Raw genomic sequence first — 25159 nt, forward strand, 5'->3', positions numbered from 1 at the left:
ACAGCTAACAGCGACAATGTGAAGCTATATACTCCCCACACTGCAGTCTGGGGAATCCGGGGCCTGGATCCTGGGGAAAGATGGGGTTGAGACTTGCCCCGAGAGTGATCTACGGAGAAATGACCTGTTTTCGGGAATTATTACATCGAGATTGCGAGATCTTACCCGCTCTGATTCAGTGGGGACGCTGGCGGTATACCGAGTCACGGAATATGGGTGGGACTTACACCCCTTTCGCGTCCATCTCCTCCGATGTGAGCAGCTCTTCGGTTCATTTCTGATCCGACTATCCAGGTTCCGGCCTTCCAACAGGCCGGCCGGGAATGATCCTTGTACACGCGTAATCGCTAAGCCAGTCATCCTAGCTAGCGAAACCCAGAGGTCTGTTGCGGGGTAACCGAGGATCCCCGTATTAAGACAAGGTCTGCCACATAAAGAACGCACAAAAGCCGGCCGACAACTGGCCGAACCGCCCAATAAGGGCATCAAGCCGTGGGAATGGCATGGGGTAACCCGTGGGGTCGGTAAGTTCCCACGATTGCGTCGGGTGAGTAGAGGGCGATCGATACAACGTCTTGGAGCTGCGGCTTTTAGTTTATTGCAGGTGCTGCATCTCCTGGAGTGTTTGGCTGTACAAATCCCTCGGAACCATGGCAACGGTTTCAACAAATCAGAGGAGGACGTGGCTTGAGCTGAGAACGGTATCTGTGAAAAACGAAGGAGGGTTAGCTGGACGGTTGGAGCAGAGACCGAACCGGAGAACCAGATCTAGTTATGGCACAACTTGTCGATGGCTTGAAAAATCCAACTAACCAACGAATGACACCCTCAACAGCTTGCCCGACTGATCCTCAAGTTGCTCGTCAAAGGCATCCGACATTCCAAGCAGCCTCCCACTGAGATGAATTTGCTAGTCTATTCAACGACTCTGCAAAGGATGATCTGGATATCTTCTCCTGATCACCCCGCCTATGTCTCTTGCAGTGTTTATATTTAAACCTTTAAGTAGCTTATATAAGTTTGACAGCTCGTTTGGGACACACTTCCAACATGCTAGTTAAGCTATGGTGACACTTGGTCTATACCCAATCGCCCAGTCCCAACTTCACTACATCACCCCTAAAGGCGAAACCTACGACAGCGGCTAAACCGTAATACAGTTACACTATGGCAACAAGACAACCACGTGTGAAGAAAATAGGATGCACTTTGTACAGAGATTGAAACATTTAAGTTTCTCTTTAGCTTGAAACAGCGGCCGTTGAACAATGACGGTCGAGGATCATTGTTCAATCTGCAAACATTTGTGAAAGTACTAGTGGCACGCTATGTTCACCAAGATTCGTAAAGAAGCTCCAGTCCTGCAATTTTCATAGGAAATGCATCTTTCCCTCATCGCCAATGCCGCTCTTCTTGGCTGGATTCGGAAATCTTGTAAAGGTTTAGGTGTTTGACTTTGCATACCTGGATGCCGCCTACATGGATCTCACTTGGTGACGAGAGGCAGCTCGCTCAAGTTCAAACGACCAATGTGTAGTTCACTTGATTGCCCTCGACGCGAGGGTACGACTCAATCACAAAGGTTGCTGACTGACCAGACTTCACCGTAGCCTCCACTGCGCCTGCTGTGATGGTCACGCCATCTTGGTTCCCTACTATAGGGTTAGTCTACTCATATTAAAGCTTTGTGTGGACTCACAGTTCCAGGTCCACTGTGCGCCATAGGTTGTTCTTCCTTGACCGAGTGGGGGGAGATAGATCGTCCAGTCATCCACTAGAGGCGTGCCGTCTGACTTGAACGCTGCGACAGCTGCAGGCTTGCTAACACCATTCCAGTTGACGCTGATGGAAAGTTCAGAGCCTACTACAGCAGCCGATTTAGATTTTGGAACTGCGGGAGGGTCCCAAAGTACCAGTTGAATTGGTATGCTTGCACCGGCAGAGAAGGAAACCGATAGAGTTGTCTTGACACCAGGACTGCTGGCTGGGTCAAAGTACTCGGATAGAAACGACGCATGTAGGACAATATTTTCATCGGTAATCGAATAATCAGTCCCCTCGCTCAGGCTGATGTCACCATCTTTGATCGCCTTGACTGAGTTGCCGTTGAACAAGAACGGGAGGCTCTGATCTTGCACCGAGTCATGAATTCTAAGGAACGCAAATGCCGACGAATACTGACTTGTTGCGTAAGCGTCGGTAGTAGAATCCGGTAGACTGTTGTCGATACCCTCCAAGGCATTGGTGAGTATCTGAATGCCGGTGGGATCGTGCCAGGTGTGCGACTGACGGTCTAGGTGATCATTTCCAGTGTCCCAAATAATAGGCGAGAAGTTATACTTGACACACATGCGCGCAAGGAAATCATGATACTTCCATCGAGCTGCTGGTTCGGAATGAACAGGGCTGACAAGCCATTCTCCAACAACCACGGGGATGTCGGTGAAGTTGTTGCGAAAGAGCTCAAAGCCATTCTCCAACAACCACGGGGATGTCGGTGAAGTTGTTGCGAAAGAGCTCAAAGCCATTCTCGAGCTGCGCCATGTCAGACTCAGACCCCCAAATTGTCTTGCCCCAAGCAGCAGACGTGAAGTCGTCTATTTCAAAGTCAGTCAATAAGTTATCGCTTACTGGACGTGGGGCGAGACAAAGACTTACAAGGAGCATAATAGTGTACCTGCAATGCGTAGGGATTTGTAAACTTTGCATCAGGCCTCTCGAACCATTGACTTGTTGCAGTCATATCTTGCCCGGGCCCACCCAATGTGGCGACTCTCTGCGCATTGAAACCGCCGGCATCATTGATGGCTTGGAGAAAGAGGTTGTTTAGGTTAAGCAGGCGTGCGAAATGCTCCTCCGTCTCGCCTCGAGGCTCGTTGATAGCCTCAAATGCGACGAGAGATGATGTGCAGGCAAGCTTCTCCCCGATTTGATACCACAGACGGTAGAACTTTTCCTCAATCATAGTGTAATTCGCGTCACTGAGAGAGTAGTCGGCCCACAGCGCTGAGTCGTGGTGTACATTGACAATAGCATATAGACCACGGGATGTGACCATGCGGACAACATTGGAAACACGTTCAAGCCAAGCAGGATCAACTGTCCAGTCTGGAGAATCTCCTTGGTTTGAAGTGCCGGTAAAGTGATACGCCCAGGTGACTAAGAGAGAGAGGTTAGGACTGGCCGAAGTGGTGATACTGTCCACATGGGTACCATACCTGGGAGACGAATGCTTTTGAAACCAGCATCCTTTACGTCGTCAAAAGTGCTCTCGACAACTTTAGGGTTATTCCAGCTGTCTTCATTGGGAAAGGCATCCAAACTGTTACCAAGGTTCCAACCAGGGCTGAGGCGATTCACGAATTCCGAGGCCGAAATGGCATCAAACTCTCCAGAACAGGTGACTTGGCAATGGACCAGCACATTTTGGCAAAGGCTAGCCAAAGCAATGTTGAGAAATAAGGAAACCCGGTGCATTTCGAGTGAAGGGGACAGATCGTACTGAAATCAACAGATGCTGCTGGCGATAAGATAGCGTAGATGTGTCCGTACTGCAGGGCTTCATATAGTCCGAATTAAGGTTGCGTCAGCCGGTATAAAATCAACCGAGGTCAGTCAATCCTTCGCCAAGAAGTTTGTGAACCCTCCTTGCCACGCATTAGTTTTGCAGGGAAGTCTCCAGTGGGAGGCGATTAGCGATTCGTGGGATGAGATTTCCGCGCAGACTACACGAATGGGTCAATATGGGGTGCAGACGGGTCTCGGGCAGAGATGGGACGAGCGGGTGGGCTATAGATCCCATGAGCATCATAGCAGGCCACTAACCCAAACTGATCGACAACGGCGGATGTGTGAAGTAGAAAAGCCCGTTGCTCAAAAAGGAATTACATGCGGAAAGCACGGTGGGAGTATCCATGCAGGAGATCCATGATGAGTACAATCATGGAGATTGACTAGTTTGGATCGCCGTCGAGACCAATTGGAACTGCTACTACCCATCAAGAATCCAAGACTCACATCCACAAGATTGACCAATTAATCGAACCCAAGCAGACGGCAATAATCTTAACGGGGGTTCCTGATTTAGAAAGTATGTCATGAGTTTGCTTATCCTCCTTACTCGTGCTGATCACGCCTAGCTCAGAACTTCGGACCGCCCCTTTGATCAAGGCAAACCTCAACTGTAGGCCAGTTTCAAACCAATCTGATACTTTTGGTTCTGGTTGTTTTTCAAGAAACAACAACTGATCTCACCAACAAATAAAGAGCCCAATTGGGTGATTGAGGGTGAAAAGTAAATAACACTGGAAAACCAGTCTCCTCAGCAACTTGCAGCTATAAAAATGAACATAGTAAAGGAATATTGTTGAAACATTCCTGCCAACACACTGCTTCGTGTATATCGTGTCTCAAGAAATCGCGACAGTAAGCGGATCAGACAGCGAGTTGTCAGCCGAGCTATCTCCCACATAGAACTGATATGTGCCCTTGTCCACCCTGTAGTCGCCGTCAAGCCAGTATCCCAGCTCCTTGACTGGAATCTTGATCTCAACAGTCTTTGACTCGCCAGCAGCGATATAGACTTTAGCGAAGCCGATGAGACGCTTGATGGGGAGTGAGAGTGGCGCCACGTTCTGTTTAAAATAGACCTGGACAACTTCTTTGCCGTCCATTTTCCCCGTGTTGGAGACCGTCACTGTAACGGATACCGTGTCCTTAGTACCGTAAGTCGACTTACCTAACCTCGCGTTGGTGAATTCAAAGGTCGTGTAACTCAATCCGTAGCCAAAGGGGTACAGGTAGTTCTTCTCAAGATATGGGAACTGGATCGCACCTGCGCCCTGCCAGTCACTCTGCTCCCGGTTGTAGTAGACAGGGTTCACTTCCGAGCGAGCCAGAAAGGTGATGGTCAGCTTGGCGCTGGGGTTAACCCGTCCAGTGATTATGTCGACTAATGCACGTCCTGTCATCTCGCCGCTGTGGAAGCAGTGGAGGATTGCCTTAGCATCTTGAGCGGTGTCGTACAACTCGAATGCTTGGCCGCCAGTTAGGATCAAGACCGTGGGAACTCCAGTTGCCGTAACTGCTTTCAGAAGCTCCTCCTGGCGCCCCGGCAGTTTGAGGGAGGCATGAGTATTTCCTTCTCCATCTGTGCGATCTCCAACAAGACTATCCTCCCAGCCCACAGCAACAGAGCCAAGCACAATGATAGCCAGCCCGGCCGCCTCCGCGGCCGCAACTGCCGAGTCGATGTCAGCGTCGTCAGTGTCGACGATGTCGACGCCTTGGACGTATTCGACATTTTCAGTCCCGAACTCGTCCTGAATCGCATCTAGGAACGTGTTGTTACCGTTCTCCTTGTTCGTCCAAGCGGCGTAGGTTCCAGTGTTGATGACAGAAGCCAATGGACCAAGAACGGCGACCTTCGTAGCTGAGTCCAAAGGCAGAACCCCATCATTCTTGAGCAATACAATCGATTCGCTGCTGATTTGCTCGTTGACCTTCAGGTGCTTCTGGTTTCGCAATGTCTTGAGAGCCTTGGTGTCCGCTTCCAGTGACTTATCAAAAAGCCCTAGCTTGAACTTGAGATCGAGTATCCGGCTCACGGCCTGGTTGACATTGGCTACAACACTCTTGATGCTGCTGTTGCCAACCAAAGACTCGAAGCCAGTAGGGAATCCAATCGCGAGCTCTAGTTCCACCCCTGCGGCCAGTGATTTGATGCCGGCATCGTTGAGGGTGGTCGCCGTGTGGTGTGTCAAATACAACATGGCAATGGCATCGGCGTCCGACACAATGACTCCATCAAAACCAAACTGATCTCGCAGGAGATCCTGGAGTAAGTACGAGTTACTGTGAGCGGGTACTCCATCAATGGTCGCGTATGACGGCATAACACTGGCTGGCATAACCTTCTTCAGGACGTTAATGTAAGGAAGAGCAAGGATGTTGTAGATGTGGTTAGGGCCACCGAGCATCGACGCCTGGTTGACGCCGCCAGTGGATGTACCATAGAGGTAGTGTTTGATGGTAGTTGCGACCTTCATGAAACCTTGCGCGTCTTCCTCTTGCATGGTTGAGATGTAGGCGGCTGCGTATTCCCCATTCATCCACGGGTCCTCTCCATACCTAGACAAGGACATCAGTCAGTCAAATAGTCAAGTCGCAGGCACGAGGATGAAAAATTCAAACTCACATTTCACCAATGCGGCCGTTTCTAGGATCGCGTGCTACATCAACTTCAGGAGAAAGCACCCAGTTGATGCCACACGCCATAAGTTCATCCCGTATCACCGCTGCGACCTCTGTATAGAGGGGAAGGTTCCATGACATGCCCAATGATAGGGTTGAAGGAAATAGAGTGGTCCCGCGGAGCGTAGGGCCGTTCACCGCGTCGGCAATGTGAACATATGGGATTCCCAGACGGTGCTCCTTCTTAGACGAAACAATCAGGCCTGAAAGCACCGGTACCGCTTCATCAGCGTAGTTAAGGTACGACCCGGGTGCTTAAAATCTACTTGTCAGCTTCAGGTGCGAGAATTGACAGGTGAAACCTACAGATGGTGCCATTGTGCATCTGTGCCTTCTCGCGATAATCTTTGACATCGAGCTTGGAATTCTGGCCAAGTATTCCGCCAACCCCACCAATTTGTGCCACCTTTTCCTCCCAGCACATGCGAGAGAGAAGATCCTTGACTCTCTTTTCTCGTGGAACTTTGGAGTTCAGGTAGGTGGCAGTCTTAGTAGCAGACTTGTCACAGAGGGGTCCATCTGCGCCATCACTTGCTGCTTGGGCAGAGAACGCGGCAAATGTTATGAGAAGCGAGAGACGGAACTTCATTGTGATAGTATGAGTGATCACGAGGCTAAAAAAGGCGTGTTGCAAAGACTATGCTTGCTAATAAGAGGGAAAACATGGAGCGAAGTCAAGTAGCCCATGGGAGTAGCAAGTAAAAGTCCGAACAGATCGGTTCATATATCAGCAAGTTATTCTCTTACTCTAGATAGAAGCCAGTAGTATCTCTGATGGCTCCCAGGCTGCACAAGACCACAGGCCACCATTGAAAAACCCCGCACAAATTTCACACTGCCATCATACGTCCTCGGCAAAGTTGCCCCCTGCAGGCTGAAGAACTCGCCATGTTATCAGCCGAAGCCATACGCTCTTACAGGTGACATGATAAAGTCGGCGCGTCATAGACCGAAGTCGTTCGCTTTACTCCGTGGTACCAGTACATCTTCAAATGTATATCGAGATGATTGGTGGGGCCATGTACAGGTGATTGCTTGGGGAAATTAGAATGCGGAGGAGTGTCACATCGCTTCTTCTGGCGCGCTTCTCCGCGTTTACCAAGCTCAAAGAAGGCATCGTAGCGAACACGCGTAAACAGGAATTATCTATTGCCATTAGGGTCATATGAGCGACGGAGCCTAGCAACGCATGATTCGATGAGGAATATGAATATGGACCAAGATCACCAAGCCACCGGAAACCCACCCAAAATCACACCAACCACAGGGTTACTTTATCCAGAATACTCAGTACGAAAATAGCGAGTTTCTTTTTCTGCCCACATTCGCGATCTCGGCCATTTGATTCCCGAGCTTTGCTGTGTCGCCTCCCATGTGCGGGTGCTTGGCCCGGCGCCGATACCACCACAAGACTGGGGAACGGCGGGGAACAGCGGAGATTCCTGTTGCGTAGCGAAACGGCTATGGTAAGTAGAGAACGCTGGATAGTTAAACCTTTCTCTTGAAATTCATTCGAGTATTTGGTGACTACTGACCAACGGCTCGATATGTGTGGAATCATCGGGTCGTATTGTAGCTTCTAAATTCGAAAGATAATAGTCAGACAAGCCGCACAGGGAATATCCTGGATGTGACAAGAGGTGGATAGAAGATAATGTGTGAAATCATACAAGTGAACTCGACAAGAACATCTGCTTCACAACGGCTGGAGTTGGTTGAGTGACCACAATCCAGTCTCATCAGTATAACTTTCTTGGCCTTCAAAACCACCAGTGACAGGTCCTCTGCCAGCCTGCCAGAAAGGAATATCCACAAACTTAAGGTTGCTTGTGATGTTCGCAACAAATATACCGGCGTCTCCCAGATCCCAGCGCATGAACATGCCTGCGGGCGCCGGAGTGCCAGGAACGAGCGGCCATATCTGACCCTCTCCCCATCCCAGAGTATTGTTCGGTCTGTCAACGCAACGAGCGGCAATGACCCGCCCATCTTCCCACCTGGCAAGATATTCCGCACTAATGTCTGTTCCGTCCTGTGCTCGTGAGTGCCACCACACAACGGCGTAAGGTCCGAGACGAGCATGGCCCCAGAAGGCGGCCTGGAGCGCCTTCTCGAAGGGACGATCAACCCAGGTCTTGTCGTGGTATCCATATCCTTCGAACGACATGGCTGTGTCGTGTATTTGGAGGGAAACAGTGGCGTTAGCGTCTGGTAATGCGTTTGCCCAGGCAACTCCTTCGATGTTCCGCTCGTCGACTCCTGCCGCGTCGATTCCGCAGGAATAGTGAGGTGGGGCGAGCTGTGTAACCAAGAATAGCTAGTCAGTATGGGAATGACGGAATGTTGTTGTCGATGGGGTAAATGGAACTTACACTGCCTTGGAAATTGATACTCCCTGTAATACCAGCCTGGGGCGCGTTGATGGTCACGTTGTAGACCGGTCTTGGCTTCAACAGGCTCGAGCCTGACCAACTGAACTCGTTGCCACCAAAGTAATCCACCCGCATACTTGTGTCAGCCCTCTCGGTAATGTTGACATTTTCGGCGTCGACTCCGTAGCTGTAGGCTGTACCATTTGCAAAGGATCCAAAAATGGTAACTCGATAGAGGGTTTTCGAGGTAGCAACACCATTATCGACTGGCCAATGCACCTCAAAGTTGAACATGACAGTCTCATTGGTAGATGGATTCATCGCTTCGAAGTACCACCTATGTATTTTAGCTACATAAACAATTCTTCTGGAGCGGGGGGAGGCTTACGAGTCAAATGTGGTGGCGTTCGGGGCCGGGTCAAGTTTGAAGAAGTCGGCCTGACCGAGAGCTTCCGTAGTGAATTCGACTTTAGTAGTGCCATTGTAGCGTTTATTTTCGAGTGAAATGACCCGATCTCCGATAATTTGAGCAGACGAGCAGCAAATTGACAAGCCTGCCACCGCCAACAAAGTTCGAAACTGCATCATAAATGCTCGCTAGTGATGCGCGGTAGTGAGGGTAAGAGAGTTGCCGTGAGATGTTCCCGTTGAATTTTGAGATAGATCTCAACTCTAAATACGCCACGGGAATACGGAGAAGATGAAGGATTAAGTACTATAATTCCGACCGACATGTATCGTGGAGTGACTTGCGCCGGAAAGGTTGGAAAACTGCCCATTCTAGCAAAAACGTTCACATTAAATTACAATTACCGAACCATCCGAGCTACTAGGAACTACCTTGTATATTCCTGAGTGACTCCATGTTTATCCCCGTAGGGATCGCCGCGCATTTCTGTCATGTTTAGGTAGAGTACTACAGCAGGGATTCAGTCTCGGTCTCGGGCTCGGATTCGGTACTTTAATTGCCTCGCTCAGGGATCCAGGATGGATAAAGCCAGTCATATATAATATAGGCCTATGTTACACTACGCATGAACCGTGTTGATCCCAATTTTGCCGTACTCGTGAATACGATGAAACCCCTAATCACAAGAGGGTTTTAAATACGGAGTTTCATGTGCGAGATATCGAGTTTTAAAGGGGACTGACAGATTACGACATAGTAGGACTGGAAGGGTTTGGGCTACTGTTAGTAAAGCAAAGAGCGCTGTATAACCACATGTTTCCTTCGAGATTTATACTCATTTGACTTTAGCCCAATATTCGCGTGCACACACCTTATCCCGGAAACTTGATCGGATCCCTAAGCTCTCCGATAGCGCTGACTTAACAGACGTATTGTCAATTGCTTCGCTCTCCTGATTTGGGGCTACCTAGCTGGGCCTTGATAATTTTCTCGGAAAAGGCGGTGGCAGTGGCGGAGATGGACACAGATGGTAACATCTCAGTAGATCATGCACCTTAGGCAAACAGATGACTGGCAAAACATGTGCAGGGAAGCTAGCATGGCTCCAAAAAGCAGGAGAAAATTCTCCGAACAATCCACTCTCTCCCTCTACCTCATCCATCACCCGGCCAGCTAGTGCCAGAGGCGTCGGCAGGGATGATGATGAGTCGAGAGGCCCCTAGCAGCTTATCCAGTTGTAGCAAGGCCCAAGTTAGCCGCTCCGGAGAGGATGCGGGCGAACTGTTAGTTGCGCCAAGTGCAAATCGATCCTGACGGTTACTAGGTCGTGCATGCTTCTCTAGAACTCCTTCTTCTGATGTTAGGACACCCCAATTGGCGGGCGTAGGGTTCGACGAGATCCAGGCGTCAACGTGTCTACGTTCATGCCGTAGAAGAGTATAAGCCATTAGTCAACAGTGCGTCTCTGACGAGAAATGATCCCTGGGGAAGGTAGTAATTGGCAAACGACTTGGTTAATTGAGATTGTAAACTGGCTACTACGAATGAAGTCTTTATCGGGTCCTGGCGTAGTTAGCCACGGAAATAATTAGGGTTGACGCCATATGGAAATTTCGGAAGTAGCCGACCCTATGGTTTAGCTAGGATACAACTTTAGCATTATTACTCCGTCTTCGGGATGTGGCCGATCTTCTTTGATGTAGTTCGGATGTGTCCGCCCGGCTCATGCCGTTGATCTTCTTCGACGGCTCGCTTAAAATCACTCCTAGGCTTCGTCTTTTCTATGGCGTCAATAAGACGTCTGTAGGGTGGGTTTCGTTCCGATATAGAGCGCCTGCTTTTTCTTGCTGCAACGATGTCGTCACTACGAGCACTATCCCTCCAGAATGCAGTCGCTAAACTGTGTTTCCGCCATAATCACAGAACAGTAATCGGCACACGCTCTGTGGTAACCCTCACAAAGCAAAACAGTCTTCCGGCTGCGTATTACCGCGGAGGGACTTCACGTGCCATCTTTTTCCACGACAAAGATCTACCCGCCGACCGTTCCAAGTGGGATTCCATCTTCCTAGGAAGCATTGGAAGCCCGGATCCGTACGGACGCCAACTCGATGGCATGGGCGGTGGCATTTCCAGCCTTTCCAAAGTCTGCATTGTCGGGAAGAGTGATCGCTCGGATGCCGACGTCGACTATAAGTTTGTTTCTCTCGGGATTAAAGACGAGAATGTAGACGTCTCCAGCAACTGTGGCAACATGTCCGCAGCCGTCGGGCCATATGCCATCGACACTGGCTTGGTATCTGCACCGCGAGGCGCCGAGACCGCTACTGTCCGCATACACAGCACAAATACGGGCAAAATTATTGAAGCTGGCTTTCCCGTAGTGGATGGCGAAGCAATGGTTTATGGCGGCTTTGCGATGGACGGTGTTGCTGGGACTGCCGCAAAGGTTGAGCTCAAGTTTTTAGACCCTGCGGGTTCAAAGACCGGAAAGCTGTTCCCCACGGATGCTGTGACGGAAGAAATCGACGGTGTTCGCACAACATGCATTGATGCAGGGAACCCTTGCTGCTTTCTACCAGCGGCAGATCTCGGCATTGATGGCACCATTAGTCCTCAGCATATTGAAGATCACCCAACCTTGGGCGCTAAGCTGGAAGCCATCCGTCGCAAAGCCGCAGTCAAGATGGGAATCGCAAAGACGGAGAGCGCTGTACCCGGCAGTGTTCCCAAGATCGCAATTGTGTCCACACCTAGAGACGCAAGCAAAAACAATCTCGTCATTCGCGCCATGTCTGTCGGGCAACCTCACAAAGCGATCCCCGTTACCGTCGCCTTGGCTGCGGCATCAGCGGCAAATGTTAGTGGAACTGTCGTTGCTGGCTGTCTCGCCGGGGGCTCTCTTGTCGGTCCAGAGGTCACAGTCAACCATGCTAGTGGGAGTCTCGTTGTAGCCGCCGACTTTGATGCCACCGGAACGCTGCGGTCGGCGACGGTATTCCGAACAGCGAGAAGACTGATGGAGGGAAGGGTGTTTTGGAAGTAGAGTGGCTGATACAACGTTCAGGATTACGTCAATGTGTCGTTACATGTGGCCTTCATGGGGTTTTAGCGTTTTGGTGATAGCATATAATACTAAAGACTTTTTCCCCCGCGTTTTGGATACAGTCTGGGTTGTCCGAGTGATGCAGAAATCAGCGTATGACTGCATACCTACTCTGCGAGCAGCTCCGCATGGTATGGTATCCGACATCAATATCACATTGGTGGTGACCAGGGGAGCAAAGATCGCGATTCATCTTGGGTTACATCTAAGTAAGTGAGGATCGTCCATCCCAAGTCGGGTTATGGACGAAATAGGGCTCACAATTGGCTTGGCACGGCGGCCGGCAAACAGCTATAACTTCGCAATCGCAAGGTTCTTGTATTTACTTCATAGCTGACATATATATGCGCTCTGTAAGCGCCTCATGATCAATTCCCAGTCCCTATTTCTCCACCATTCTTACGCTCTGCCATAAGATTCAAAGCACTTCCGGACTTGAAATATTCAATCTGCTCCTGGGTCATCGTGTGGCTGACTTCCGTATCCCACGTATTACTGTCGGCATTGGACGTAACGCTGAGTATCAGGTTCTTCACTACAGAAACATCCTTCAACCCAATTATGCTGATTCGATCTGATGACTGGATTCGATCGTAATCATCTTCGCGAGTAAATGTGAGTGCCAGCAATCCTTGCTTCTTCAAATTGGTTTCGTGGATACGGGCAAAGCTTTTAGCGATGATGGCAACACAGCCAAGATATCGCGGCTGAAGAGCCGCGTGTTCTCGCGAACTTCCTTCGCCGTAGTTGTGATCACCAATAACCACCCACGGCTGTGACAGTTCTCGATATCTCTTCGCAGTTCCGGGAACATCGCCCTCTTCGCCTGTAAGCCAGTTTCGCACGTTGTTAACCTTGCCGTTCTCTGCGTTCACCGCGCCAATAAGTGTGTTATTAGAGATGTTTTCCAGATGGCCTCTGTATCGCAACCAAGGCCCCGCGGGGGTGATATGGTCGGTCGTGCATTTCCCTTTAGCTTTGATGAGAATCACACAATTCTCGGGGTCCGAGCCGGGCCAGCGTGGAAACGGTGCGAGACGTTGCAGACGTTCCGAGGTGTTGGAGATTTGGATCTCCACGTCTTCACGACCGCTTGATGGAGGGCTTGTATAGACGTGGTCTGTGTTTGCGTATCCATTGGATGGTAGCGAATCTCCCACGGGTGGCTGAAACTTGAACTCTTTGCCACCAGGCGTCACTAGACTATCCTTGGTAGGATCAAAAGCAAGGTCGTCTGAGAAGATTTTGGCCATTACGATTTCCGCCGATGCGAGAAAAATGTTGGTGGCAGGGTTTCCGTCAAGCCGCCCAGTAAAATTCCGGTTGTAAGAGGTAATGATGGAATTTTCAATCCCCTGTTATACGTGTCAATGGGTGAATTATTATTGACGACCATTATAAGCGAATTTACCTTCTTCATGTCTTGTCGATCCCATGAGCCGCAGCAGGGTCCACTGTCGATTTATTAGTCTCTCGATATTTGAGGCGAGATGGAGCAGAAAGGTTTACCAGGCGTTGGTGAGCAGAGTACTTTGTAGTTGCTTAAATGTGTCAAGAGCACCGCTATCTTGGAGCGTCTGCCTCGTTTGTTCACTGCCAGGTGATAGCAGCAGAGGCATCTTTGGACGCAAACCAGCATCTAACGCCTGCTTCGCAACCGCCGCCGCTTTGGTCATATTCTCAAAGGAAGAGTTTGTGCAGGACCCGATGAGACCGGCGGTCAAATTTCTCGGCCATGATTCGTGTAAGACAGTTTCCGCAAACTTACTCATGGGAGTGGAAAGGTCAGGGGTGAATGGTCCATTTATCCGAGGCTCCAAGGATGATAGGTCAATCTCTACTACTCGATCATACTCAACCTGTTCATCAGCGCGGAGCTCATGGGAGGCGAAACGAACGGCTTGTGCGATATCGTGACGGTTGGTTGCCTCCAGGTATCGCCCCATGACCTCCGAGAATGGGAAGATCGAGGTTGTTGCGCCAGTTTCAGCTCCCATATTAGTCACAGTTGCCATGCCCGTGGCCGATAGGGTCTCCGTTCCAGGTCCAAAGAACTCGAGAATGGAACCGGTACCGCCTTTGACAGTCAAGATGCCAGCCAGATGGTTGATGATGTCTATTATTATTAGTTAGTGTTGTATGTATGAAGGTGCCAACTTACCCTTTGGCGTAGCCCATCCAGAAAGTTTCCCGCTCAGTCGAATCCCAATGATTCTAGGCGCCGTCAACTCAAAATGTAGGCCCGCCATTACATCGACAGCATCAGCGCCTCCCACACCAATAGCAACCATCCCCATGCCGCCAGCATTTGGTGTGTGTGAATCAGTTCCGACCATCAGGCCGCCTGGAAAAGCGTAGTTCTCCAGCACAGTCTGATGAATGATGCCTGCACCCGGTTTCCAGAATCCCATGTTGAAGCGCTTGGCCGCACTTGACATGAAGTCGTATACCTCGCTATGCATACCTAGAGCGTTAGGTAGGTCTTTTTCTTCACCATCCTTTGACACGATTAGGTGATCACAGTGAATCGTTGTGGGAACTGCCGTAGAGTCGAGTCCATCAGACATGAACTGAATGAGAGCCATCTGAGCGGTTGCATCTTGACAGGCAATGCGTCGCGGTCTCAACTTGAGCTGAGTTTTTCCACGCACAAAACGTTCCTCTCCAAGATTATCTGCGTGGGCAAACAGAATCTTCTCAGCATATGACAGAGGCCGTCGGAGGCTATCTGGGGTCAGCAGATGTTCACGGGGGTGCCTTTCTGTGCAGTGGCGTACATGTTACGGCTCGCTTCAATCTTCCGAACCAGATCAGCATAATCAATGGTGTTATTCGGCTCAAATCGACTCAAATTCGCCGAGGAGGATGCCTCACTGGACGTCGCGAGCCGTCGAGTGTGTGGGCCCAGAGCCTGAGCCCGAGCCAACTGCAAAATGGGTCTGAAAGTCATTGCGACGAGTAAATGGGGAATGAATAGAATGACATGGAAAGGGCAAATACAGATTTAAATTATCTCGGATTACAGTCATCACTTTCTGATTCGCTTTGAGGTCCTTTTTCGGACGCGCCGGTGCTTCGGCTGCATCCGACGCGGTATCGGATGGATCCGAAGAGTCGGGAGATTAGGCCCAATGTTGACCCACGAGTGTTGGGGCAGAGATTGATTATTTGGAAAGCCAGCTCTCAATAAAAGGGCATCTTTTCACAGTGCTGTTCCTGTACCTTTCATACATTCCGTGTTCTAAGTTCAACACACGCATCAGAATGGCTCTGGCAGCGACGCATGCGTCTCCCATCGTGGAGCACAAGAAACGAAAAACGCCCTGGTCAAATCTCGCAGTCGGTGCTTGCATGAACATCTTTCAAGGTTCGTAAAATAAAATGCACTTTTTACATGGTTTACGTCTGACTTTTGCAGTTACTTCTTTGGGACAACCTATGGAAGTATTGAAAACACACGTTCGTAGTGCTAGATGCGTTTTCTTCTTCTTTTTTTTTTCATGTGAATACTCACAACTCTCAGGTCGCCGCCAATAGGGGCGATTCTCTTGCTGATGCTGTACGGAAAACATGGGGTCGGGGTGGTTTCCGTGGATTCTACCAGGGCCTCATACCATGGGTTTGTGCCTTTCCCCAATTGCCGCTGCGGTCTTTAAGGCTAATAAGTACTCAGGCTTGGATAGAAGCGTCAACAAAAGGCGCCATTCTTATCTTAACATCTACAGAAGTTGAGTACTACGCTCAAAAGCATCTTCACGCGAGCAACACCGTCGCAGGAATGTTCGGTGGTGTCGCAGGAGGTGCTGCCCAAGCATATCTCACAATGGGTAAGATTGAAGCGTATCACATCCACATTTTCTGCTAACCCGGTCTTCAGGCATGACAACTTGTATGAAAACGATTGAGGTAACAAGAAATAAGACTGCCAAAGCCGGAGTTCGCGTTCCCGGAACGATGGAGACCTTTGTAAACATTATTCGAGAAAAAGGCATACGTGGCGTTAACCGCGGAGTCAATGCTGTCGCACTTCGACAGATGACAGGATGGTCCTCTCGAATCGGAATATCAAGATTTGCCGAAGGCCAAATTCGATCTGTGAAGGGAAAATCTTCAACCGAGCGACTGACTCTGGGTGAGAAGATTTGTGCCTCAACGTTTGGCGGCGCTTTGAGCTGCTGGAATTAGCCATTTGAAGTAAGTCATACTCGAAAAGTACTTTATGTTTACAACTAATCTTTGATATCAACTTAGGTAATACGCATCGAGATGCAGTCATTGAAGGCAGATCCAACACGCCCTGCGGAGGCTACCATGGTATCAACAACCAGATACATTTTCCGATCTTCTGGTCCCATGGGCTTCTTCTGTGGAGTTGTTCCGCGGATAGGGGTCGCTGTATGGGCGACGATCTGTATGGTTGGGTTTGGAGATCTAGTCAAAGAAGCAGTCTCTACACGATTGGGGCCGGAGGCAAGATGACCGACTGCAGCCAATAGCCTCGATGGAGAGGAAGCGTCAGCAGTCTTGTTCGCTGCATCGGCTGGCGTAGGCGCAGTTCACATGTACCTCAACAATGAGCGGAATGGTGAGCCAATTATTGCCTCAGAGTAGCTCGTACTTCATTGTTGCTGTTTGTGATGTTTTATGTAGCGGGCGTATGTGCTTTGCCGCTTCAGGATGAGACGAGTCACGATGAAAGTGCCAAAGGCGATCCAACCTTCAAGCTCGATTTATAAGTAAATAATGGCCACCTAAAACCTCTTAAATTTCTTCCATTACGTCTTTATTTCGCTTCGCTTGACGTTGACATGTCTGGGTTGAAGGCAACTTCTGTGGGCCGTTTGTCGGTGGGTGAGGTCCTTAGTGCAGACCACACTCGTCCGTACCTACCTAGGGTAGGGGCTAAGGGGGGAGAGGGATCGGAAAAGACAACACAAAAGCTGTCTACTGGGAGCGGGAGATAGCTAGAGCAATTAATTAATTTCTTCTACATCCACTTGAAGAGAAAGAAAAGAAAAATAATATCAAGAGCTGCTGCGACAGCTGCAGTGGAAGAAGCATACTGAGACTAAAGGTATCCTATTAATTAAAGAAGGAAAAAGCGGTTTGTCTTATTTTTCAAGCAGACTCATCAACGCCTTAAGTAGGTAGAGACTGTCTAAGCTAACACAGGCCTCCCGTACCGTATCAAACTCCAGGTGGACCGTTGGCCCCATCACAGCCGCTAATAATTTATGGTTAGCATCGAGTGTCTCGTCTTAGTCGCTGACTCGTACTTCGTACTTCGTACCTCGTTTCCCTCGGCACATGTACCGTATGTTGCTGCCCCTCCCCCCCCTTTAGTCTCTCCGTGAAGCAGCCGGCAGATCTAACGCAAGCTAAAACGTAAATGCCGGCCAACTAGAGGAAGCGGCATCCCGTGATTCGTCAATGCTACGGATATCCTATATGCTCTGCACGCTTCAAGTTTAGCCATCCCATGCGGGTGTGATAAACGAAGAACGAAGAACGAAGAACGAAAGCAGTATACGAGTTGACTGAGTTCGTTTACTGCAAGCAGCCCCACTTCCTTAGGAGCCCCCTTCGTTAAGAAGGTGATGTGCATTATGGTGACGTTGGCGACACCTCATAACCTTCATCCCACCTTCTGAGATTCCTCTGCCGAGATCAAAGTACTACACTACCCTTATTCCGAGCTGGCTCGGGAGGTACGCGTGTTTCTGCCCTCAGTATCCTTCTTCAGCACCGCGGCCCCATCGACAGACCCTTTTGAACCTCTCGCCGTCACTCTCATCACCTTCTCCTTCTTTCTTGCGGGCGGGAGATATCGGGATATTTGACAGACCATGGCCAACGAGAAACGAAAAACTCTTCGATACGAGCTTGCCGGCGATGAGTCGCCATACCTTAGCCCGGCGCCGACTTATTCGAGTCTAAGGAGGGCTGCGAGCACCGGCGACCTGGCAAATGCTGCCGAGATGCCAGCTGAGGCTTTGCCCGTGAGCCCTTCATCTACATTGGTTGAGTTGGTCGGAAGCGACGTTCAAACCACAGGTATGTTCCATCTGTCTAGGCAAGCGTTTACGTCCTTGGCTTTCCAAGCTCACTGCAACTGCAGATGATGCACGGGTCGAGATCGACTACAACTCGAAGCTCGTACGCAGCCTCTCATACCTGTACCGGACGCCTCCCGAAAAGCACCAGCCTCAAGAAACCCCGTCGCCTGAATATTCCGAAACCGAAACAACACCAGCCACATCGTGGACCACGAGACTGAACATTGTCATCCAGGTTGTGGGAAGTCGAGGAGACGTGCAGCCGTTCATCGCCCTCGGCAATGAGCTCCAGCGACACGGCCACCGCGTTCGACTCGCAACCCATGACACGTTTGAGAACTTTGTGCGGAATTCTGGCCTGGAGTTTTACCCCGTCGGCGGCGATCCGGCCGAGCTGATGGCCTACATGGTCAAGAACCCAGGCCTTATCCCCAGTATGAAGAGTCTTACAGCCGGTGAGATTCAGCAGAAGCGCTACATGGTGCAGGAGATGCTGGACGGGTTCTGGCATTCATGCCTGAAACCGGACACACTGACTGGCCAGCCTTTCGTAGCTGATGCCATCATTGCCAACCCGCCCAGCTTTGCGCATATCCATTGCGCCCAAGCCCTCGGTATACCTGTGCACCTGATGTTCACGATGCCCTGGAGCAGCACCAAGGCCTTTCCGCATCCGCTCGCCAACTTGAAGAATGTCGGTAGTGATCCTCAACTGGCAAATTATATCTCCTACAGCGTGGTTGAGTGGTTAACCTGGCAAGGGTAAGCTCCCTTTTACCATACCTGGAAGCCCCGCCATCACTCACTTCTCGAACGTACGCCCTAATGCATGGAATATCTAGCCTGGGCGATATTATCAACAAGTGGCGAAAGTCTATCGATTTAGAAGAGGTGGCCATGTTCGATGCTCCCATGCTCACACAGACGTTGAAAATACCCTTCACATACTGCTGGTCACCGGCCCTGGTGCCGAAGCCGGCCGACTGGCCTTCGCACATTGGTATGATATTCCCTCGAGTCGATTCCCAGTGTAGGTCCGCGGCTAACAAACTGTGTAGATGTTTGTGGGTTCTTTTTCCGTGACACACCCCAGTACTCTCCGCCACCAGATCTTGCTCTTTTCCTCGAGACTGGCACGCGACCAGTGTACATTGGATTCGGCAGCATCGTGTTGGACAACCCAGCCAAGATGATACAAATCATCCTTGACGCGGTTCAAGCGGCCGGCGTCCGCGCCATCATCTCCAAGGGTTGGTCCGATCTGGTAGGCTCGGAGAACAAAAATGTCTACTGGATAGGAGATTGCCCGCACGAGTGGCTTTTCCAACACGTTGCCGCCGTGGTTCACCATGGAGGCGCAGGAACGACAGCTTGTGGGTTGAGGAACGGGATACCCACCACCATTGTTCCCTTTTTCGGAGAGTAAGTCGTTTGTTTTACAGCCCGTCACGCAACAACTAGCTACAGCTTGTTCCAATTCCGAAGTGAAGCTAATCACTTGTTTTGCCAGCCAACCTTTCTGGGGCCAGATGGTCGCCAACGCAGGCGCAGGCCCTAGCCCCATAAACCACAAAGAATTAACAGCAGAGAACCTTTCTCAGGCTATTCAATACTGTCTCTCGCACAAGGCCGCTGAGGCTGCTGCGTCCATCGCCGCAAGGATGAGGGCCGAGGTGGGCGTCCGAGCTGCTGTGCAGTCATTCCACCGACAGTTGCCTCTGGAACGGATTCCATGCGACCTCATCAAGAGTGAGCCGGCCGTGTGGCTGTATAACAAAGCGAGTCGGCCCGTCAGACTTTCCAAGATGGCCGCAGAAATTATACTAGCAAACAAGTCGGTCGAATCCAAATCGTTGAAGATGTCAGTGTCCAGTATTTCCCTCTAATCCGCTGAGCTGACCTCGTGACTGCAGCTACCAGAGCAACCCCATTATTATCGAGACCACGCGATGGGATCCCCTTTCTGGGGGAGCATCGGCAGTCATGGCAACAGCAACAGATATGGCCGGATCTATCACGGGCATGGCCACCAAGCCGATCGAAGAGTACCGAGACGAGCACCAGCGGCAATCTCGCGAGCGGAAGAGGCTCGAAGCTCAAAGGTCTGTCACCAGCCAAGAGAAGATGGGAAGCGCCGCCAGTCTTGGAGGCCGCGCCTCGGGCGATTCGGGGAGACCAATGAGCACCAAAAGCGAGCAATCTGGCTCGTTGGCAGGCAGGATGGCAGGCGCATCAGCCAAGAGCGTAGGCAAAATCGCGCCCACCGCTCTGAAAGGCATGGTTGTTGACATCCCGCTCGCCATCACCGAAGGGTTGCGCTCAGTGCCTCGCCACTACGGCGGCGGCGTCCGTGACCACGGCCCCGTGACGGATGCAAAGAGCGGAATGATCGTGGCCGGCAAGACTTTCGCTTGGGGTTTTATCGATGGTATCAGCGACATCGTGGTGCAGCCGTACAAGGGTGCCAAGAAGGACGGCGCTCTGGGAGCCGTAAAGGGCCTCGGCAAGGGAGCCATGAGTCTGGCGACCAAGAGCGGCGCTGGCATGTTCGGAGTGTTTGCGTATCCCAGTGCAGGCATCAGCAAGAGCCTACGGACAGCGGTGCACAGCACAACCCGCAAGGCGATAGCTCACGAGCGGCATATAGAAGGGGTGTGGATGATGGAAAACATGGGAGCTGACATGGTGGACTCGGGCGAACTTGTCGCCTCCTTTATGCGCTTGCAAGCGAACAAATAGGTGTCATTGATCGGTATCATCAGACTACTACGTGTGTATTATTAAGGGACTAGGTGTATAACCAAAATTTGAGTAGAATTGATTTCATCGTGGTACTGAGCGAGGCTTCGAAACGAGGGATTGAGGCAGTGACATCGATGCTATTCATATACTAGATTAGGCATTCTCACCTTAATGGACGGCACTAGAAGCTACCCTACGCGTCAAGTCTTGAGTAGCCACTCTGTGGAGATCAGAGCGCATGATTTTCCATGCAGATTTTCCATGTACCGTAACAGCTCACTTGAGTCTCCCAAGTTGCATCTCCACCTTGTCTTGATATTCCTACTGTTCACCGCCAAAAATCGCAGAAGTGTACCAAAGCAGCTGATCTCATTTGTCGCCCCACGTTTTCATGGCGACCGCTACTTAGGCGAGATAACCGAATCTCTACCGTAGAAGGGACGGGATTCTATGAAATTGCATCTAGACACATCGTCCGGCCTATGTACCTAGGGTTTCGACGCTACCGCTTTGGGTTCGCCGAAGGTATGGACAAACTTTGACTATTCGGAGCGGCTCGCCCTCTCGTTTCTCGTATTTCGTATCTCGCCCCTCGCTCCTCGTTCTTCGTTCCTCGTTCTTCATAGTGAAGGTCAACCAGTCTGATCTAATAACCTCAACTGGGGTAGAGTTCAGGCCCACAGTGTATCCACGACAGTTGACATCGCGTCGTCTTCGATTTTCTCACGAGTCAGCGACCTATAAAGTTCCTAACGACGTTGAGATGGTATTTGCACGCCACTTACCCTCATTGAGTACGAAGAGACAGAAAACGTTTCATCAGCCAGAAACATGAAGGCCAGAACACTCATCATCGCGCTTCTCGCCGCTACTGAAGCAACCGACATCCCCAGCACCGGAACCACCTCGCTGAGGGAAGACGCAGCCAAGAAAGACATTTTCATCGGATCCGGGGCCATCAATCCGACCTACCTCGATGATCTTCAGTTCGCGGCCGTCCTTGCCGAACAGTTCAACAGCCTCTCTCCCGAAAATGAGTTGAAGTGGGTGTTCGTTAACCCGACCAAAGGACACTACGACTGGGACTCGCTCGACCGCCTCGTTGCCTTCGCGGCAGACAACGATATGGTGGTTAAGGGACATGGGCTCATCTCGGGCTGCTGTAATCCCGACTACATTCTCAACATCACCGACCCTACAGCCCTTCGTGCTGCAATGACGGCTCATTTCGAGGCGGTCATGCACCGATACGACGGCAAGATGGATCGGTGGGACGTCGTCAGTGAAGCCCTAGAAACGCAGGGCGGCGGCCTACTCGCCAGCGTCTTCTACAACGTACTTGGTTCCGGCTACATCGCAGATGCCTTCCGTATCGCCCGGGCAGCAGATCCGGACGCCAAGCTCTTTATTAATGAGAATATGGTCGAGTCACTCCCCGGCAAACGTCAGGAACTCTACGATTTAGTATCCGGACTCGTGGCGGATGGTGTCCCGATTGACGGAGTTGCCCTGCAGATGCATATCACCGAAGTAGCCCTAATACCGGGTGTAATCACGGAGATAGTCGAATCCTACAAGGCCCTGGGACTGGAAGTGACGATCGCTGAATTGGATGTCCACACGCTCAACGCCACACTTCAAAGCGAAATCTACGGCGCCGTCGTCGAAGAGGCTCTAAACGCGGGAATCACCGACATTAGCTTCTGGGGCTTCACGGATAAACACGCCTTCACCTGGCTGCCGGGCGCGAAGCCATTGATGTTTGACGAGGACTACAACCCCAAGGGTGCCTTCTACGCTACTCACACTGCCCTAGCGAACTTCGTCAGCGCGCCCTAGAGAGCTCGAGCAACATCGAGTCATCAGAGATTGCACTTTACACGACGGCGGTCGCAGCCAGGAGGATCCGGCCGCATTTGCGTCAAGGAGAGCAACTTCGAAATTAAACTTCGTAGCTATAGCAACTATTCGCTAGCATATACTATTTCAAAAGGATTGAATCCATCTTTACAACAATATTATTTTTCTCACGCCCCCTTTGCCCTCCCTATACCCCTACGATACACACGGATCGTCACAACCAGGTTGGAGAAAATTCGACTACCCTCCCCTACCGGATGACTCCAATATGGTACCCCTAGCCATTTCAAGTTCGCCGAGATTACCGGTATGCTCAACGTATGGGCTTTAGCTGCAGTCTTAGCTGGCAAAATAAAGCAACATCTGCCTACTAGAGGTCACGATATGATAAAGTAATGTTGTTATTACAGAGAGGTTCTACTTGCAGAGAGATTCTACACAAATGGAGTTTGGCCTTGAGTCTCAATTGACTTATTTTCATTGATGATAAGGGTTTAATGGTGTTTTTTACTATGATCTGCTATACAACGACATGCAGGGGTAGTTGAGCAAAATTTACTGGTTCAGAAATAGACCCGTCAATCGGTCTGGACAACCGGCTAAGACGACATCCAAAGTATAAGCTTAGATGTTAAAGATGATAATACTAAGAATCCAATAGGCACAATGAGCCGCAAGTCCCGCCAAGACGGCATGTCCATCGATTTTCCCCAAGAGATCGAGGTTGTTCTTGCCAATGGCACAATTTGCCGAGCCTCGGAAGTCGAAAATTCCGATCTGTTCTGAGCTATGTATGAGAGGCGCTGGTGCCAGTTTCGGCATTGCCACCTCGACACTCTTTTCAGTGCGGGAGAAGGCGCACAGGGCTGGGCATTTCTCTTCGATCTATTTGGAGGAGCGATGAACGACACTCCCGAGGATGGTACCGCGTTCCCGCATCGAAACTCCATCTACTTCCTTACCGCATATACTCGGACAACGGAAGAGACGCCAGCAGTGTGTCAACCATCTAAAATGCTCCTAAGCCAACCTAACGTAGGTTTTGAGTGGCTCGAGTATGCCTCTCCCACCGTCTCACCTTGGGCAGTGGCCGCACTGCCGCCCATTATCATGTATCCCAGATTACGAGCTCACGCTTGCCTTGAGACATGAGTTTGCAAGAGGATACAACGTAATAATTAGCGTTTAGGTTTATTATAGATTTAGCCTTTCAGTCTACCATCGGCTTCAGACTTGTCTTTACGAATTCTTCCTATTACTTTCCTCGTCCCGTAAGCCCAGGATGTGGCGTGAGACACCAGTATGTATTTGGAATCTATATACCATTTCCAACTCGGTCCCTTGGACCATACCTTTCAAATTTTCAGCTCAAATAGTCATTAGTTCAACTCAGGACAATGGTCATCGCGCTGATATGGTTGTAGCAATAACCGCTACGTCAAAAGGGAATAATCACTCCTCTTGCCGGTAGTGCTATTGTGGTCCATACCTCCGTCTGACAATGTTCTCTGAGAAAATCGTGCTCATCAATGTTGAGGACCATACATGCGTACCTGCCAGAAAATAAGGAACGAGATCCCAGATGCAAATGTCAGCGTCATAATCAATGAAATTTCTGTGAACTGAATGGAACCTGTCAGTAGCCGCATTTTAATCTTATAGTTAAACCTCGGTTTAGTTTTTGAAATGTTTATCCGTATTAATATATATTGGATTACTTCAACCATCAGGTAATACACCTGTATCTTGTGCAAAAGACCGTATGCCAAATAAACAACCCTTCTAGCCATCTTCACTGCCTGAATATCCGCTTCTCACCAGCCCGGTCCCGCCATCCCTATAGCTCATCGCGCTCTCGAAGGTAGTCTATGGCTCAACTCAAATAACACCCACGTGTCCTCTCTTACTTCTCCTCCACGCTATGATAACTTCCAGGTATGCCTGGATGGTAACTATTATCCATATGGAAGATGCTTCCATATCTGCCTCGAAACCGGTTCTTGAAATCGAAATCACTCCCTAATAGCCATCGAAGGCGAGTAGGGGTTTCATCTTGTTGGGGAATGAGTGAAGAACAGTGGAGTATATCCGGGGACTTACATATTTCATCGACGTTGACGCCAGCTTGCCGTAGAACTTCCATATTCTCATGATTTGGGAGGCACTCGTCTGCCATACGTTCGCTCCAGTAGCCGTAAATAAATTCTCGGAGAGGACGCTGTGAGCTATCAAGCTTACACTGAAACTCTTGTACAAGGTATTCAAGCCGCGCTCCTAGCTCTTCCTCTTCCTCTTGGATTTCATGGACATTTCCTGGGAATTGCTTTATGTTGAAGTGTTGACGCCTAGCTAAAGGTACCTG

The 25159-nt window shown here is 50.3% G+C and overlaps 8 protein-coding genes across 8 annotated transcripts; 4 read left to right on the forward strand and 4 right to left on the reverse strand.

Annotated features, from left to right (window-relative positions):
- Positions 1 to 1518: 1518 nt before the first annotated feature.
- Positions 1519 to 3477, reverse strand: BGZ61DRAFT_344298 (endoglucanase D precursor; the record flags this gene model as incomplete). Its single annotated transcript, XM_046239685.1, has 5 exons — positions 1519 to 1652; positions 1700 to 2462; positions 2485 to 2597; positions 2659 to 3159; positions 3219 to 3477. 5 exons carry the CDS (start codon positions 3475 to 3477, stop codon positions 1519 to 1521), a joined length of 1770 nt encoding a protein of 589 aa, XP_046108945.1.
- A 932-nt stretch (positions 3478 to 4409) lies between these two features.
- On the reverse strand, positions 4410 to 6841 carry BGZ61DRAFT_344565 (glycoside hydrolase superfamily; the record flags this gene model as incomplete). Its single annotated transcript, XM_046239711.1, has 3 exons — positions 4410 to 6129; positions 6197 to 6506; positions 6559 to 6841. 3 exons carry the CDS (start codon positions 6839 to 6841, stop codon positions 4410 to 4412), a joined length of 2313 nt encoding a protein of 770 aa, XP_046108946.1.
- Positions 6842 to 7948: 1107 nt separating this feature from the next.
- Positions 7949 to 9209, reverse strand: BGZ61DRAFT_345328 (uncharacterized protein; the record flags this gene model as incomplete). Its single annotated transcript, XM_046239777.1, has 3 exons — positions 7949 to 8551; positions 8625 to 8961; positions 9013 to 9209. 3 exons carry the CDS (start codon positions 9207 to 9209, stop codon positions 7949 to 7951), a joined length of 1137 nt encoding a protein of 378 aa, XP_046108947.1.
- Positions 9210 to 10888: 1679 nt separating this feature from the next.
- BGZ61DRAFT_474763 (PrpF protein) lies at positions 10889 to 12079 on the forward strand (the record flags this gene model as incomplete). The annotated part of the gene is made up of 1 exon (XM_046248606.1): positions 10889 to 12079. One exon carries the CDS (start codon positions 10889 to 10891, stop codon positions 12077 to 12079), a length of 1191 nt encoding a protein of 396 aa, XP_046108948.1.
- Positions 12080 to 12507: 428 nt separating this feature from the next.
- BGZ61DRAFT_474764 (uncharacterized protein) lies at positions 12508 to 15089 on the reverse strand (the record flags this gene model as incomplete). Its single annotated transcript, XM_046248607.1, has 5 exons — positions 12508 to 13494; positions 13551 to 13593; positions 13649 to 14255; positions 14301 to 14863; positions 14917 to 15089. 5 exons carry the CDS (start codon positions 15087 to 15089, stop codon positions 12508 to 12510), a joined length of 2373 nt encoding a protein of 790 aa, XP_046108949.1.
- Positions 15090 to 15403: 314 nt separating this feature from the next.
- BGZ61DRAFT_585812 (mitochondrial carrier domain-containing protein) lies at positions 15404 to 16566 on the forward strand (the record flags this gene model as incomplete). The annotated part of the gene is made up of 6 exons (XM_046256419.1): positions 15404 to 15506; positions 15558 to 15598; positions 15663 to 15758; positions 15813 to 15966; positions 16017 to 16333; positions 16391 to 16566. The coding sequence occupies 5 exons, from the start codon at positions 15404 to 15406 to the stop codon at positions 16322 to 16324; spliced, it is 702 nt and encodes a 233-aa protein (XP_046108950.1). The 3' UTR covers positions 16325 to 16333; positions 16391 to 16566.
- A 1419-nt stretch (positions 16567 to 17985) lies between these two features.
- BGZ61DRAFT_566508 (uncharacterized protein) lies at positions 17986 to 20935 on the forward strand (the record flags this gene model as incomplete). The annotated part of the gene is made up of 7 exons (XM_046255930.1): positions 17986 to 18193; positions 18258 to 18957; positions 19038 to 19195; positions 19254 to 19617; positions 19706 to 20056; positions 20109 to 20240; positions 20337 to 20935. 7 exons carry the CDS (start codon positions 17986 to 17988, stop codon positions 20932 to 20934), a joined length of 2511 nt encoding a protein of 836 aa, XP_046108951.1.
- An 833-nt stretch (positions 20936 to 21768) lies between these two features.
- On the forward strand, positions 21769 to 22776 carry BGZ61DRAFT_344363 (glycoside hydrolase superfamily; the record flags this gene model as incomplete). The annotated part of the gene is made up of 1 exon (XM_046239695.1): positions 21769 to 22776. The coding sequence occupies one exon, from the start codon at positions 21769 to 21771 to the stop codon at positions 22774 to 22776; it is 1008 nt and encodes a 335-aa protein (XP_046108952.1).
- Between the last annotated feature and the right edge of the window lie 2383 nt (positions 22777 to 25159).

This window comes from Ilyonectria robusta (assembly GCF_021365365.1).
Source record: "Ilyonectria robusta strain PMI_751 chromosome Unknown BGZ61scaffold_4, whole genome shotgun sequence".
NCBI classification, from domain to species: Eukaryota; Fungi; Ascomycota; class Sordariomycetes; order Hypocreales; family Nectriaceae; genus Ilyonectria; species Ilyonectria robusta.